Source organism: Ursus maritimus, unplaced genomic scaffold (assembly GCF_017311325.1).
Source record: "Ursus maritimus isolate PB19 unplaced genomic scaffold, ASM1731132v1 scaffold_33, whole genome shotgun sequence".
Classification (NCBI taxonomy): domain Eukaryota; kingdom Metazoa; phylum Chordata; class Mammalia; order Carnivora; family Ursidae; genus Ursus; species Ursus maritimus.
In genome coordinates, this window is record NW_024425897.1 from 16,765,457 (window position 1) to 16,782,983 (window position 17,527).

Genomic DNA, 17,527 nt, shown 5'->3' on the forward strand with positions numbered 1-17,527 from the left:
ACTGACTGATGCTTGTCTGATGCATAGACAGGTCACAATTACTCAGAAACACCCAAGACAGAATGTAATCCTTATTAATGAGGTCTAAAATGGACGGGCCAACATTGATGAGCCCAGGACTTAACCCCCACCACCGACTGGGCATTTTGTGTATGGAAGTGAAGACAAATGGGGTGTTCAGCACAGAGGGACCAGTCAGTGCAAAGGCCCTGAGGCAGAGACACACTTTGCATTTTTGAGAGGCAGAAACCTGAAATTTGGGGGAAATATTCTATGTTTCAAAACTTTCTAATTTAATCTTTTCTGTTTTCCCAGTACTCACCAGAAGTAGTGAGTTTGCTCTGTAGCAGGAAAGCGCAGACATCCAAGGAACTTGACCTAGCTTCAGGTTTGATTCCTCAGGCCTGAAAGCTGGTACCACGCAGAGAGGCTGACAGCATCCCTTGGTCATTCACTCATTCAACAAACATTCAGTGAGTCCCTGCTATATGCTAGGACCTGTATTAGACACCAGAGAGGCTGCCTTTGAGTCCCTCCGTGCAGAACAGAACCCCAAAGACTTTTCCACAGTGCCTCCTGCACAGGCGGAAGGACCAGGTTCCCAGCCACCTTGCACGTGTCATCCTGGGAGAATGAGTCCTTCTGTCTGTGCAGATACTTGGTGACTCTGGAAGATTCCAGGAAGAGCAACTCTTCTCCCTATCCCAGTGGAGACAGTTTTCCAGTGCCCTCGGGACCCTGTCTAATGTCCCATCCTTCCTTCTCTCCTCCAGCCCCCTGCCTCGGGAAAACAGTCTCCCACAAAGAATGGCAGCCCCTCCAAGTGCCCCCGCTTTCTTAAAGTCAAGAACTGGGAGACCGACGTGGTTCTCACCGACACCCTTCACCTTAAGAGCACACTGGTGAGTATCCCAGCAGGATGTAGACCACACTAACCACGTTTGGCGTTGGCTAAGTCTTTGTTGTGGGGACAGCCCTACGCACTGTGGGGTGTGTAGCCTCACTCCTGGCCTGTCCCCATGAGATGTCAGTTGCCCCCTGAAGTCATGACAACCAAAATGTCTCCAGATATTACTCAGTGTCCCCTGGGTGGGAAATCCACTCCCATTTGAGAACTGCTAGTGGATACTTACTCACTCATGGAAATACTTTTTATTTGTGTACCTTGAACCCAAAAGAATCCAATCCAAGTTGAGGAGTTGCTGGTTCTGAACACATTTTCTCTGTCTCTCACAGCCTGACCACTGATGAAGTATTGAACAAGCCCTTCCTTGCTTTCACTGTGTTTTGGCTAAACTTTTATATCATATTTTTAACAGCCAGCCAATCAACATGTTGCTTTACATTTTTGTTAAAAATGAACCTCTTGGAAAAACGTATCAGTTAGCTATTGCTATGTAACAAACATCCCCGAAATTCAGTGGCTTAAAAACAACAATCACTTACTATTTTTCAAAAGTGCAGAGATTGGCTCAGTGGTCCTGCTGGTCTCAGTTGATCTCAAGCATCTGCAGTCATCGGAAGGGTCAGCTGTGGGTGGGCTGGTCTAGGATGGCCTTGGCTGGAATAACTCACAACTCTGTTTCATGTGGTCTCTCATCCTCCAGCAAGCTAACTGGGCCTTGTTCACATGGTGGTTGTCAGGTTTTCAGAGAGAATGACCAGAAGCGTGGAAGATCTCTTGAGGCCTAGGCATGGGATGGGCACAGCCTCACTTCTGCCATTTTCTATTGGCCAAAACCAACTCACATTCAAGGGAAGTGGGTTTAGTCTCCACCTCTTGATGAGAATTGCTATAAAGTCACATTGCAAAGGGTGTGAATATAGGGAAGAGAGAAATTGGGGCTACTTTTTTGCAGTCAACGTCCCAGAGATGCATTCAAGCGAACTACTACAACCACTCAACAAGCTGCTTCTTGATCAACACGGGATCACAAAAATATTGGGGGATTCAGTACCAATGACTCTGATTCCCAGGGAGTGCCAGTCAGAAAGCCCCTCTTCCCCTAGTTGAGTAGAGCAAACACTTTCAGAACCTTAAAACACTGCCTGTCAATCCTCACCTTGACTGATGACCACATCCTACAATGATTTGAAGCTGGTACTTGAGAAATCCCATTTGGGAATTAAAGACCAGATAAACGCCACCACACATGTCAGATCCAGGTCCACACCCCCACTTGTGCTAAAACCAAGTGTCCTCTAACCCTCTCTTTTCCCTCCAGGAAACGGGCTGCACCGAGCACATCTGTATGGGCTCCATCATGCTCCCTTCTCAGCAAATACGAAGGCCTGAAGATGTCCGCACAAAAGAACAGCTCTTCCCTCTTGCCAAAGAGTTCATTGATCAGTACTACTCGTCAATTAAAAGGTATGTTGCCTCTGGGGACCCAGCGTGAATTACCGAGTACCGGGACAAAGCCTTCAGCTCCAACTCTGCAACAGTTGAACCAAGACCTAAGCATGAGGGCACTGCCCTCCAAACACACAGGTTGAAAACTGGTGGCCCAAGGGCCGAATCTGGCCCCCAGAAACGTCTTTGTTTGTCCTGCAAAGTGTTGTTTAAATTTGAAACATTACAAGCATTTCCGTGTCTGGCACACTACACCAAAGAAACTGTCATACTGTTCACCAGAAGACATACTTAAAAATATTCAGACACATTGTTATAATAGGGGGAAAAAATTAAAATCAAAGAGCCAACTGGAACCCCTCAGCTCCCTTAACAGGAAATTCTATAAGTAAGTCGTGGTATTTTCAAAGTCGTGGAATATCATACAGCTACAGAAAATGAGTGAGTTAGCACTCAGCACATTCATGGGAACGAAGCTTGCCAATAACTATGCAAAAGGAAAAAAAGGGATAAATTTGTAAAAGAATACATTCAGGGTAGCACCATTTATATAGACTTTTAAAACATACAGAGTAATACTGTACATGATTTAGGGAATATTTACACATGTGACAAATACATGAAGAAAAGCATGACATGGGGCACCCTGGGTGGCTCAGTCAGTTAGGCGACGGACTCCTGATTTTTGCTCAGGTCATGACCTTGGGGTCATGAGATCGAGCCCCACATCAGGCTCTGTGCTCAGCATAGAGTGTGCTTGGGATTCTCTCTCCCTCTGTCCCTCCTCCCACTTGCTCTCTCTTTCTTTCTGAAATAAATAAATAAATCTTAAAAAAAAAAAAAAAAGAAAGCAAAGCATGAGGCACTTCTGGGAAGAAAACATAATCCCCAAAGAACTATAATATCATTTCTCATTTACTGTTTCTTAGCCCTGGGAGTTCATTACATTCTTCTCAATACCTTTTTGTAAGCCCGAAATGTTTCATAATATTTTCAACTTTTAAAAATTGAATTTCTTGTCATCATTTAAAAATTAGAAGAGTTCTCTTTAAAAATCAGATTTCCATATGACTCGATCTCGGGGTAGTGAGTTCGAGCCCTGCATTGGCTGTAGAGATTACTTAAAATCTTAAAAAATAAATCAATAGATATAGAACATTAAAATAAAAATCAGATTTCCAGTTTCTCTTGAAAAGAGACCTGGCATCCCTGGGCCCCCATTCTTACCAGGTGACAACTGGCAGGAACAGAGTACTAGCTGCCCCCTTTGAACCAGGGACAGGCTCTCCCATTGGCCACGATCCCCACCATGCTAGTTCAGTCACTACTGGGCCTTTGTGGGCATTCGAGTTCGCAGTCTGCTTATGCTTGAACTATTGTCCACATACCAACTCGGACTTGCTGTGGCTTCTGCCCTCTTGGAATGGCTCGCTCTTTCCACAGACCCCTAATTCAGGAGAAAAGGTAGCACTCCCGTGTCCTGTCCTTCCTCACTCAGATTTGGCTCCAAAGCCCACACAGAGAGGCTGGAAGAAGTGAACAAAGAGATCGAGGCCACAGGCACCTACCAGCTCAAAGACACAGAGCTCATCTACGGGGCGAAGCACGCCTGGCGGAATGCCTCCCGCTGCGTTGGCAGGATCCAGTGGTCCAAGCTGCAGGTAGGCGGTGAGGCTCTTTGGTGGGTGGGGAGGGATGAGCTTTACAAAGGGGCAGTTCTTTCCAAGGGCGCCTGGATGGCATGGTGAGATATCGGTCATGGGGTCATGGGGTCCCTGGGATTTTCTGAGTCCTGGGAATGGGACATGGGGTCATGTGGGTCCCTGATGCTCAGATCATGACTGAATCTGCCTTATAGTCATGTCTCATTGAGCCAACACAGTGCCATTTAAAAAGGAACTTACGTGTCTCTTGGTAAGGTTTATGCTGTCCAGTTTACCCCAGACCCCACCACTCCCTTTTGTCTTCCACCTACTCTCTTTGCTTATTTATATTATCTGCCTCTTCCCTGAAAGCATTAGATTCTGTGTCCCTGGGGAGTAGTTTGAAGTTGGAAATAGCATAGTTATCAAGTTCAAGGGGGTTTTGTTTGATTATTTGTTTTGTTGTTAAATCCCTGACCCCTAGTAACCTAGCAGGAAATACATCCAGCCCACTAAAGTCTCTCCTTTACTCATCATCCTGCAACTGCATGCACCTACACACCATGCCTGCTTTCGGGGGATTTTTCCTGGTTTGATTGACTGTGGTTATTAGGGTAGAAAAAACAAAAACCGAAAAATAACTATAAAACCCAGCCCAGGTCTCATTAGAGGAGTGCTCGCTCCCCGAGTGGGGCAACGGGTTCTCCTCCCCTGGGAAGGCCGCACTGGGGGAGCCGAGGAGGGAAGGAGGAGGCACCCGTTCTCACCATGTACCCCTGGCAGGTGTTCGATGCCCGAGACTGCACCACGGCTCACGGGATGTTCAACTACATCTGCAACCACATCAAGTACGCCACCAACAAAGGGAACCTCAGGTGAGCCTGCCCGCTTGCGGGAGGGAGTCTAATGTCCCCCAGCCCTGACCCTTGGGTCCGGAGTTGGCTCACCTGCCAAGGAAATGCTCCCCCTCGCCTCTCTGGGAGAGGCGCCCCACTGGGAGAGGTGGCCTAGCTGCTTTGTTCCACCTGCCCTGTCCTGTCTGTTCTGGGAGAAACAGACTCTTGCATGATTTGCAAAGCTGCAGCGGCCAAAATCATGTTCAACCCACTGTGCAATATCACCCGTTGGGGGGTGGGGCAGGAAGGGGTGTGTCCCATTCCCAGGACTCAGAAAATCCCAGTGCCAGCGGTGACCTGCTTGTACCAGTTCCTGCTGTGTGGCCTGGAGGCGCCTTAGAATTTCCCTGGGTTTAAAAGACAATGTCTCTTCCTGCCGCTGTGGGCACCGCTCCCTCCTTCAGGCTCCACCAAGCCAAGCCACACCTCGGACTCCTCTTGCCCCGCACAAAGAACAAAGCCCCGGGGAGCAGGCCAAGGCCGGGAGGCACCGATGTGGGCTGGTGGCTCCCTGCTAGCAAGTTGCAGCTGCAAGGGAACAGCTGAGCAGTTCTACTTGTCAATCCTGTGCCATCAGTCCTACCCCGACATCTGGTGCCAGCGGCTGAGAACCAGCCCCACGGTGGGGCCATGGCGGGGAGATTCCTTCCCACAAGCCCCAGGCTGCACTGAGCTCAACCCCACAGTGGCTTGTCTGTATTAAGCGTGGGTTTTCTTGGCCGTGTCCCTTCCTTGAGAAGGAAACGCTGCTCCAGCTGAGCCCACCAGTAGGGAAGGGGCCTGTAATATAAGCCCAGAGCCTGCTTGGGGGCATTGGTCTTTCCATCTTGTCCTCAAAGCCCTCACCCCTCGGAGAGCATTAGAGAACGCTCCTGGATATCTTGAGCGTCAAAGGAGGACCCAGTCAAGGTCTCAGCCCTCAAGGAGATTATGGGCTATTCTGGTCATTTCTAAATGGTACTATTACAAGGCAATATGGGGGAGGGGGGAGTCACCAAAAGCCAGGCAGTGCACCTCCCCTTTTTTCAGTTATCAATTGGTGGGGGAGGGTTCTTGAGATCTTCTCTTAAAATATTTAGCTGATTTTTTTTTTTTTTTACAACCACACATCTGGACGTGGTAAGAAGGCCATCAGAGAATGTGTAGCATACATAGAAATAATCTAAACATAGCAGAGGAAGGCAGGCAAGGGAGAAGAAGGGAGGGGGAGAGAGATGTAAGGCGTTCAATTTGCTGTTCGGTGAAATTATGTTTAGGGGACATAAATGTGTTCCGTTTCTTCTGTTGGTCTCGGTTCCCGCACATCGAGTAGGCATTCCACCCGCTGTGTGTGATTCTGGTGTTTCTAAACATGCTTTTTAAAATATATATGTTCCACAAACGCCCTTTATCTGGTGCTCAACCAAAGAAACGGCAAAGTGTTTTACCGCCGAAGGGAACGCCGACAGTTTGACTCATTCTGTGTTCGTCTCCAATATGGCGCCTTTGCTAGGAGGTTGTTCAGAGCACTGTTGGCTCTCTGTGACTCCTACCTTCAGCCCTCGTTCCAGACTCACCCCCCACCCCGTGCAGTGCACCGTCCCTGCAGTATTAAATGTGATGCAGTCTTATGCACACGGTAAGACCCACACGTGCTTAGAAAGAAGGTGGCCCTAGGAACAGGAGACAGGAGATGGTTTGTGGAGGAAGGGAGTCTGAGTCGGGACTTGAATTTGGGTACATGACAGCGGAGAGGGATTCCTGCCGGGATGGGCAGCAGGGCCAAGTTCCAGGGGCAGAATGTGTAGAGGAGAAGATCTGCAAGCCATGGGCTGGACCTGCCTTGTGATCGTCATATGGACACAAGCCTGGGTGGTGGCTCCCATAGCCTGGGATTGAGTCCACGGACGCCACTGATGAGCTGGGGTGGCCAGAGCTCCTGGAATGAGATCACATTGAACCACGTCGCGAAGAAGTCATTCTCCTTTCAGTTGTTTTTAATCCTTCCGATGATGCCAAAGAGAAAGTCTCAGATCCTGAAATACTCTCTAACGTTGCTGATCTCCCCGTTAGCAGAGTGAGCTGGGCCCCAGCTAGACAAACCCCAGCACCTTCCTGCAGCGTAATAAGGGTATACGGTCTCCTAGTTGCCTGTTTAGGTAGGCGAGGCCAGTGGCGATCTCCAGTTTTCTTTTAAAGTGAATAAATGTGAGCATAAGGGAAGCACTAAGATTTCTTCTTGGCTGTAAGTGTGTAGACGTCCGTACTGGGGGTGGGCAGGTGGAGCGAGAAGTTAAGGATGGTGATAAGAGTGAGAGTGGAATTGGGAATCAGTGATGAGCTCTTAGAGGGAAGGAGGATGCCACATTGTTTCCCTGGAGATCACCTGCTGCCAAAGAACCCCTGGGAAGCTGGCCCCAGTCAAGAGTGTTTAAGGGTATCCAGTTAGAGCAGCAGTCTCTGTTCTTCGGTGGACTGGCATGGGGCCTCCCATCCTCCACCCTTCCTCAGACCAGTGCTCCAGTGGAGGGACAGGGCATGGTCCCTCCCTTCCAACAGCAGCTCCATGCTCCCTTGGGGACCTTGGCACAGAGGTCATCCACCCTGAGCCTCACGCACCGGTTGGCCTGGGTGACACCCTTTCCGGTATGTCCACAAGGTGCGAGCCCCGCCCTGACACCACATGTCCCCCTCTCTCTGCCACAGGTCTGCCATCACCATATTTCCGCAGAGGACTGACGGCAAGCACGATTTCCGAGTCTGGAACTCTCAGCTCATCCGCTACGCCGGCTACAAGCAGCCTGACGGCTCCATCCTAGGGGACCCAGCCAATGTGGAATTCACAGAGGTGTGTGCCCTCCCCCACCCCCACTGGGCTCTCAGTCCCCCAAACTGGCTTTATCCACAGGCTTTTTTTTTTTTTTTTTAAGATTTTATTTATTTATTTATTTGACAGAGAGAGAGACAGCCAGCGAGAGAGGGAACACAAGCAGGGGGAGTGGGAGAGGAAGAAGCAGGCTCCCAGCGGAGCAGGGAGCCCGATGCGGGGCTCTATCTCAGGACCGTGGGATCACACCCTGAGCCAAAGGCAGACGCTTAATGACTGAGCCACCCAGGCACCCCTATCCACAGGCTTTTTTTATTTCAATGTTATCCTCATAGGTAAAGCAGCCAGTGTGGTACCGTTGACTCCTCTCCAGACCTCCGCTCCTTTTGGCTGCCCCCAGTCCAGCTGGTTCCCTTACATCTGGCCATTTGGTCATTTTCATCCCTTCCCTCCCCCAGCTGTCATGATAGGAACTGTTGTCCCACTTCACGGATGAGTAGACTGAGTCTCACCATAGCCCCCTGAGTTATCCAAGGCCACCAAATGAGCACAGAGAAAGCTGGAAGTGCATTTCCAAATCTCCTGCCTCCCACCAGCAGGAGAGGAGCTGACATGTAGGAACCACCTGTTCTGAGTTGGGTAATCCATCAAGCTCCTATCACTCATTCATCCGTTTACGCAGTTCTAGCTACCCAGCCCTTCTTCAGATGGGCTTGTCTCTGCATCGTACCAAGACAACCACAGTTTCTGGCAGCCCAAGTCAGTTCGTAAAAGCCACCAGGAAAACAAACCCCACCATCTCCCCATCCAGTGCGGGCGCAGACAGGTAGCATAGGGAATGCACAGTAGCTTACTGCACCTGTGCCCTCAGGGGACACCGCGGGCAGACCCATGCCTAGAATGAGCTCGGGCACACAGCCTGGCACCCCTCTCATCACCCACTTATCCCCAGTTGAGGTTCGTCTCTGTTCTTTCCTCAAACGGCACCCCTCCGGACAGAGCTGGCAAGATCAAGCACTGCTCCCATCCCTCATCACTGCTGACTTCATTTGCATGTGGCTTTTCTTATTAAAATGTTATTATCCAGAAGAAGGGTCTGTAACCAGGGCGACCAGGAGTTGCACCTGTGCCGATTTCGACTCAGCCAGACTCTCGGCTCCACTTGGCTGAGCGCTAACTGCAGAGTTGGCTGACCTTGTCCTCCTGGCCACAGGAGGACAGAAACGCCACAGCCTCTTCCTCCCCTTCTGTCTCCAGAAACCTCGCTGACAGCACATGTTCTCCCAAGCCCCTGATGTCATGCTTCCTCTCTCTACTAACACCACAGAATCACCCCAAACATAACCACATAACTGTGCCTTTTGAAACCCACTCTCTCTACACTGTCCAGTGTGGCAGTCCCTGGCCACGTGTGGCTAGTGGGCACTGGAAAAATCCAAAGTGAGCTGTGTCGTAAGTGTGATATATACACCGGATCTTGAAGACTGAGAACAAAACAGAGAGTAGAAAATATCTCATTAAATATTTTTATCTTGATTACATATTGAAATAATATTGTAGATAATGTTAGGCTAATCTTATATCTATTAAAAATTAATACACCTATTGAGTTAATAAATGTGTTAACATTTATGTTAAATGTCTTATTATAGTAATATTAATAATATATTTAATAATTTATCATTATGACATTAATGATGATTAATACATTTAATTATATGTTATATATTATATATTTGCTACATTTATTGGATAACTGTATTCCATATTTAACTTTAATGTTAAATATATTATTAAAATATATTGCTATCGATACTTTATTTGATATAATATTAAAAAGTTAATATCGATATAATGAATATTATAATTATGATGACTACTAATTAATAATCAAATACTATTGAAATTAAAATATATTATTTAAAATGAACATATTATTTATATTATTTCACCTGCTTTTTGTTTGGTTTTTTTGTTTTGTTTTGTTTTGTTTTTACTTTTTTTACTTTTTTAAATGTAGCTACTAAAGGGGCACCTGGGTGGCTCAGTCGGTTAAGCGTCTGCTTTCGGCTCAAGTCATGATTCCAGGGTTCTGGGATCAAGCCCCTCATTGGGCTCCCTGCTCACCGGGGAGTCTGCTTCTCCCTCTCACTCTCCCTCTCTGCTGTCCCTCTCTCTTTCAAATAAATAAGTAAAATCTTTTTTAAAAAATTAAATATAACTACTAAAAATTTTTCAATTACCTATGTGGCTTGCTTTATATTTCGACTGGACAGCTGCTCTAACAGATGCATTTATGCACAAATTCTAATAATTCCACCCTCGTCAAATGTGGTAGGTTTTCTTTCTATCCCAGGGTACCCAATGCAAACAGTTCCAGAGCGAGTGCCTCGGACGTGCCAGACCCTGTGCTCAAGGGTGTTACAGATACAACAGTCCGAGTCAGCTGGTGCCCTCCGGGAGTTCCCGGTGGGTAAGAACAACGTGGCCCAGGGCCTCCAGAGGAAGGTGCTGCTGGCCGGCTTGCACCAGGATCTCTGCGCCCTCCTCGCACTGCCCCAGTGTCTGGAGGGTCTGGGGCAAGGCAGCAGTGGCGGTGGCGTGACCTGGACACTTCTGGTTGCAGATCTGCGTACAGCAGGGCTGGAAACCCCCAAGGGGCCGCTTCGATGTCCTGCCACTCCTGCTCCAGGCCAACGGCAACGACCCTGAGCTCTTCCAGATTCCTCCAGAGCTGGTGTTGGAAGTGCCCATCAGACACCCCAAGTAAGAGGAACTGGCAGGGGCGGGGGGATTCACTCAGTGCCTCTTTCTGCCTCTCCCCATCCCTCTGGCTCTCCCTCCAGCACAGACAGAGGCTGAAAGGGGGTCTTGGGTCCTTGCTCACAGTGGACCCCCCCCCAAGCGGTAAGTCCTCCTTAACCAGCCAGGGGATAACGATCTCTTCAGAACTGTAATCTCCCTCCTCACCCTGCTCCTACGCAATCAACCAGGACCTGCCCTTTTCCCAGCTTTCCAGAAAAGCAGAAGCACCTCCTATCTTGTTGTGGGCACTCATTTTAAATAGAGCTGTTTAAAACGATGTGACCTGATGTGGGTCAAGCGCAGAAGGAATTTGGAGCCAGGAAGGAACTGCAAGGGCTGGGCCAGCAGCACGAACAGAATTCACACTTGAGAGTGAAGGAAATCCATAGTGAGACGCTGACCTTGGAGGCAGAATGGGGAGGGAGGAGCAAAAAGCTCAATAATCCAGGCAAATATTATTTTAATGCAATCTTTTTATCAAATTTGATTTTTATATAAAAAATTGTCAAAATTTAATTTTAATTTTTTTATATGAAAATTTTAAATAAAGACAGGATCCAGTTCAGGGCTGAGATTCAGGTGAAGCAAGCAAGGTGAGTCATGCACGTACAAGGTGGGACCTGTCTTTATTTGAAGTTTTGATGGTTTGTTTGTTGTGGATTTTTTTTTTGCATTAATTTTGTTCGGAAAACATGGGAGTTAATTTAGAATACAACATAAATAAAAAATAGTACTGGTCTTGATTCCTGGGTTTGTTGGAGCCCCCTTGAATTTTATACCCAAGGCTAGTGCCTGACTTACCTCACCCTTGTCCCAGCCCTGGAGAGGGAGCAAGTGTCCTGAGGTTCCTGACACTGCCCAGTATGTGGAAACTCACCCAGTCTCCCTGGTGAAACCTGGCCTACATTCATTAATGCATTCCTTCAACATGGTTTATTATTACTGCTCTGGGCCAGGCATTATGTGAGCCTTTGTAGCTCAGTTGGTCTCTGCCTCCATGGTGTTTTGGGTCCCAAGAAGGAGAACTTACACATACTATGACCCAAATAACCACTTAATTCCAATAAAGCACTACAAAAGAAATTTTATGGTGCCCAGAGGCATAAAGCTGCCTGATCCAAACTACTGAGCATCAGGGAAGGCTTCCCAGAGTAAGCAACATTTTAGCTGAGAATTAAAGTTTGGGTAAGGGCAGACACAGAAGAGAGAAGATCCCAGGAGGAAGGAACTGCGATGCAAAGGCCCTGAGATAGGAAGGAATTTGGCAAGACTCCTTTCCTCCTTGGATTAACTTTCATAGTGGTTCCCAGGCTTGGATGTTCCTCCACAGTACCTGGGAGACCGTTAAAAATGCGTATCATGGGACCCAGCTGTGGAGCCTGTGATCCCACAGGTCTGAAGTGGAGCCCAGGAGTCAGGTTCTGACACAGCAAGTCCCAGGAGGTAGCTGGCATTTCCACATCCCCGGACTCCGGCTGCCCCGCCTGTGGTGAGCTGGGCCGTGTCGCTCTCCGCAGGTTTGAGTGGTTCAAGGATCTGGGCCTGAAGTGGTACGGCCTCCCCGCTGTGTCTAATATGCTGCTGGAGATCGGCGGCCTGGAGTTCAGCGCCTGCCCCTTCAGTGGCTGGTACATGGGCACAGAGATCGGCGTTCGCGACTACTGTGACAACTCTCGATACAACATCCTGGAGGTGAGGTCCCTCCCTGGCTGTCGTGATGGGCAGGCAGGAGGCAGAGGGGGTGGGCCCAGCGGTCCTTCCCCGTAGCTGAGCTTTGGGTCTTGGAAACTAGAAGAGGTTAGAACAGAGGCTGGAACAGAGCTTAGAAGCCCCCGGCAGTCCCAGAGCCCCCGCGGCAGGAACTACCCCGTGAGGGGCTACGCCCTGATCCAAGCACCGTGTATAGATGGTGTGCTCATTTAATCCCCAGCACAACCTATGGGTATGATCATCCCCATTTCACAGATGAGGAAGCTGAGGCCTTTTAGAGGTTAAAGTGACAAGCTCAAGGTCACCCAGCTAGCAAACGGCAGAGCGGGGATGTGAACTCAGTCTGGCTTTACCGTCCAAGTTCCTAACCACCTGGCTGCACAGCCTCTTATTAGAATGGTTTGAAAATGACCCATGAACTCGGGGCGTTTCTTGCCTCTTTTCCGAAAAACAAGGTAGGAGGGTTGGCAAGCGGTTTGCCAGCATATGCGTTTCAGTGGAGGGCCTGATTCCCTCCGTGGCTGAGTCATCCTCATCTACTCAAGGCTGCTCGGGTAGAGTCTGGAGCTCAGATCTGGCAAATGCATCAGGATAGCTGTGGTCTTGCCAGCAGCTGTTAATCCTAACAGCTGTCTGCTGTGGCAGGCTGTGTTTCAAAAGGAGGCATGAGAAACAGAGAAGTTAAGCACTGGACCAATGTCACACAGTAAATAAGGCAAGAGTAGAACTCAGAATCGAGCATTAGGTTTCTGTTATTAAAAATCCATGGGTGGGGGCGCCTGGGTGGCTCAGTCGGGGAAGCATCTGCCTTCAGCTCAGGTCATGATCTCGGGGTCCTGGGATCGAGCCCCATATCAGGCTCCCTGCTCAGTGGGAAGCCTGCTTCTCCCTCTCCCTCTGCCACTCCCCCTGCTTGTGTCTGTTCCCTCTCTCTCTCTCTGTCTCTCTCAAATAAGTAAAATCTTTAAAAATAATAATAATAAAATAAAATCCATGGGTGTTCACAGGGATGGACCTTTGAAGACATTATGCTAAGTGAGATAAGTCAGACAGAGAAAGACAAATGCTGTGGGACATTGCTTGTATATGGAATCTAAAAAAGCCAGACTCATAAAAAGAGGGTGGAATGCTGGTTACCAGGGGCTGGTGGGTGGGGGAGTTAGGGAGGAGATGTTTCAGGGTACAAACTTGCAGCGAAAAGATAAATAAGTTCAGAAATCTAATGCAGAGAAGAGTAATTATAGTCAACAATACTGAATTATAAACTTCAAAGTTGCTAAGAGACTAGATCTTAATTGTTCCCACCACAGAAAAAGAAATAATAATTATGTGACATGATAAAGGTGTTAACTAACAGTGGTAATCATATTGCAATATATAAGTGTATCAAACCAAAGCCTTAAATTTGTATACCTAAAACTCACACAATGTTATATGCCCACAATGTCTCAGTTTTTTAAAAATCCCGTAAGTGTTAGCTTGGAAACAGAAGCCAGGGGTCCTCAGCCTTGCCACACACTGGAGTTACCTAGGGAACTTTATTATGCCTGAGTCCCACTCACCAGGATTCGGATATAATTGCTCAGGGATCGAGCCTTGATACCGGCATTTTTCAAAGCTCCCGGGAAGATTCTACTGGGCGGTCACTGATCTCTGAAAACTTCTGGCAGGAAAGGAAAAGACATGTCACGCAATTTCCATAGACGTGACTCAAGTCACATTTGGGTGTTTTTTTTTTTTTTTTTTTTTTTAGATCAGAGAGTCTTTTTTTTTTTTTTTTCCTGCAACTGCTTTCCATTCTTGTAACCAAAGTAATGGCATCGAAGTAACAATAGCAGCCTAATGGCTATACACACTTTCCTCCCTCAAAAAATAACTCAAGTTTTGTATGTATTTATGTAGAGCAGGAAATTTCTTTCTTTCTGTGGCTGTGTCACTGCCAAAGGACCACAGCAGAACCTAACGGCTCAGCCTCAAAGAATGAATTAACATGAGATCTGCTTTCATGATCTCTGCTTACATTTCGATTGCAAGGAGTCCTCCCCGAGTAACTTAAATGAGACGCGCTCCCGCGCCAGCCCTCCCAGTCCGACCGCTGTTACGTGCAAATGTTGACAGCTGGGCTGGGAAGCAGTTTACCCAAACCTGAGAAATTGTCACCTCCTAGCCCCATAATGAGACCTGGGCTCCCACCAGTGACTAGAATTGACAGAGGAAGGAAAAGCAAGGCTCTAATTAATGAATTTGCTGTTGTGTCTTCCCCACTCCTGACATCAGCCTCTGGTTCAGCTCGAGCTGTAACATGTCAGGAGTTGGTTTGTTTCTAGTAGTTTTGCCGATGGAGTCGGCTGGCTGGGGAGCAGCTCTCAGGGCTTGGATGTTATGTGGCTGCCTGGGCTCCAGCTCCAAGGCCAAATGGCTCTATGGACCTCGCTGAGCCTCAGTTTCCTTATCTGTCAGATAGACTCAGGCAGGTGTCTCCCTGAGCTCAAAGCCCCCACGGTCTGGATCCCAAGTAGGGCTACTCCAGGCATGGGGCAGGATCAGTGGAGAGTCTTCCTTCTAGAAAGCAGATGATGTCACTCCCGGACCCACTCTTCTGCTTAAAACCCTCCAGAGACCCTCTCCATGATATTTGGAATGTAATCCCAGATCCGGCATGATCCAGTCCTGCCTATCTCTCTCTCTTTCCCACCAGCTCCCCTGGCTCACTGCCCCTTCCCCTCAAATACACTGGCCTTTCTATATCTCAGATGGTGCAAGCCTGACCCCCCTCAGGGTCTTTGCACTGCTGTTCTCTCTGCCTAGAACCTCCCCTCCGTAGACCTGCAGGTATCTTGCTTCTTCCCATCATCTGGGTCTCACCTGATATGCCACGTCCACAGTGGGTCTTCCCTGACTGTCCTGGCTCAGTCCAGCACCCCATGCCTCTTCACCTTCTTTCCTTGTGTTATTTTCTCCCTAGGGATTAGCACTCGTCACAATAATAACTGTCTCTCTCCCTCACTAGAAGGTAAGCCCAAAAATAAAAGGGCTACCCAAGTCTCTCTGGTTTTCTGCTACCAGTATGTTCTCAATAGAAAAGTCTTTTGAGTGAGTTCATCAGTCTGGTAATGAGTTGACTAATTAGGAAAGAAATTCATCAGTGACACTAGCTAGCCGTGTCTCTCCAGCAGTGGCCCAGCCTGCGAGTCTGTTTCCTTCCTTTTTCAGGAAGTGGCCAAGAAGATGAACTTGGATATGAGGAAGACATCCTCCCTGTGGAAGGATCAGGCGCTGGTGGAAATCAACATTGCTGTTCTCTACAGCTTCCAGGTAGCACAGGGCACACAGCCTTGTTGTCAGGTGTCCAGGGGGAGCTATAAAACCTTCCAGAGGCTTAGAGCAGAAGGTCAAGAGACCTGGCTACTGGGTGTGGGGAAATCTGTCCCCAGCAAGATCTGCTTTCCAGCACACATGCCTTGATCTCCATTTTGGATCTTGGGTGGAGACCATTTGAGGAAGAGATGAATAGATGGGGGAGGGCCATTGGGACTTGTTGCTTAGGATCAATTAGAATTGGGACGGCAGGCAGCCTCTGTGTCTTGCCACCCCTTTGGGGTTCAGACTATCACATAACAGACACGAATACTCATCTTCGTTATCAGAAGCATATGGGCCCCCTCAGTGCGTGGCTCTGTGGCAGGTGGTGTTACATAGGATAGCTGTGGAATTTATTACCTAAACCATGATGCTTTTAGAGCAAAAGGAAGACACTGCTAATAGTTACGCGAGGGTGGCATTCTCCCAGGCAGAGGTCTATAGAAAACTATAGACTAGAGATCACTGTCTGTAATAGAGACCAGCTCTATCCTCTGGGGCTGCGAGTCTGGGACGCTAGGCCCTCCTAGACATCCATGGAAGGCACACACAGTAGAATGAACGGATCAAGTCATGGATAGATGTGAATACGGACCATGGGCCTCCATGTCAGGTGTAGGGAGAATGGGCACACGGAGGAACATCCCAGGGAAGAGACAGGTTAAGATGGGATGAGAGGGAAGGAAGTGCCCTCTTCTCTCTCGAGCATGGAGGAGTGAGGTTTGAGGTTTTCAGGAGTCGTTGAGAAGGATGGAGCCTACTTCAGTGGAATGAGGGACAGGTATGAAGACCGGTGAGCCAGAGATAGGAGAGATGTGAGCGGGATGAGTGATTGAGGAGGGAAGATGCAGAAAGGGGCAGGGGTTTGTGGGCAGAGAGGGAAAGCAGTGTTTAGACAAGGTGCGAATCCAGACCGGCTGACCAGAACGGGCCCTGGGGGTGGTTACCCAGATACGCAGTCTGCCCACCTCTACTGCGATTTCTGTGTTTCAATTTTAATAAACTCCTCCTTAGTACTTAGAAAATTTTATTTTAGGGGCGCCTGGGTGGCACAGCAGTTAAGCGTCTACCTTCGGCTCAGGGCGTGATCTTGGCGTTATGGGATCGAGCCCCACATCAGGCTCCTCTGCTATGAGCCTGCTTCTTCCTCTCCCACTCCCCCTGCTTGTGTTCCCTCTCTCGCTGGCTGTCTCTATCTCTGTCGAATAAATAAATAAAATCTTTAAAAAAAAAATTTTTATTTTAAGAGGATTTTATATCAGCACCATAAATGGAGGGTCAGTATCAGTTGCCATAAATAGAAAGTAATTATAATATTAAATAAATTAATAAGCAAATAAAGACAAGGAAAACAACACAGAGTTGTTAAATTCCAGCTCAATGCTGCCTGAGGTTCTTCTCTCTGGTGATGAAGAGGGGGGGAGGGAGGAAGGAGAAAGAAAAAGTGGCAAGAGAGGCATTAAAAATGGGTTAGCACCAAAAGGGGAGTCTCCCCTGGGTATAATTGAGAGGGACATGCAAAGTGTCCCTTTACGCTGCCTAACACCATCTCCAGGACCACCCTCTGGGAAACGCTGCTCGATGGGGAAGGGAGTCCCGAAACACCCCAGCTTCCTTTCCTTCCTGACTCCCTGTCCCTTCTCCTCCCACAGACTGACAAAGTGACCATCGTTGACCACCACTCTGCCACCGAGTCCTTCATTAAGCACATGGAGAATGAATACCGCTGCCGGGGGGGCTGCCCCGCCGACTGGGTGTGGATCGTGCCCCCCATGTCTGGCAGCATCACCCCGGTCTTCCACCAGGAGATGCTCAACTACCGGCTCACCCCCTCCTTCGAATACCAGGTCCTGCCCCTCCCTGCCTCTTCGGTGCTAATCTTCAATATTTGGGATGCGTGTTCTGCTTCAAGCATGTCCGAGTTCAGACTTGCTCTTTGGCACTCAAGGGCTTC

General features: G+C 48.5%; 1 protein-coding gene across 1 annotated transcript in view; it reads left to right on the forward strand.

Annotated features, from left to right (window-relative positions):
* NOS1 (nitric oxide synthase 1) overlaps positions 1 to 17,527 on the forward strand; it is a 78,020-nt gene that overhangs the window by 27,530 nt on the left and 32,963 nt on the right. Inside the window, exons 3-11 of the mRNA XM_040619415.1 lie at positions 774 to 902; positions 2,226 to 2,371; positions 3,852 to 4,014; positions 4,780 to 4,871; positions 7,578 to 7,719; positions 10,325 to 10,464; positions 12,021 to 12,195; positions 15,427 to 15,528; positions 17,226 to 17,420. Of these exons, the coding sequence (XP_040475349.1) occupies positions 774 to 902; positions 2,226 to 2,371; positions 3,852 to 4,014; positions 4,780 to 4,871; positions 7,578 to 7,719; positions 10,325 to 10,464; positions 12,021 to 12,195; positions 15,427 to 15,528; positions 17,226 to 17,420 (1,284 nt within the window). The remainder of the gene's footprint in view (positions 1 to 773; positions 903 to 2,225; positions 2,372 to 3,851; positions 4,015 to 4,779; positions 4,872 to 7,577; positions 7,720 to 10,324; positions 10,465 to 12,020; positions 12,196 to 15,426; positions 15,529 to 17,225; positions 17,421 to 17,527) is intronic.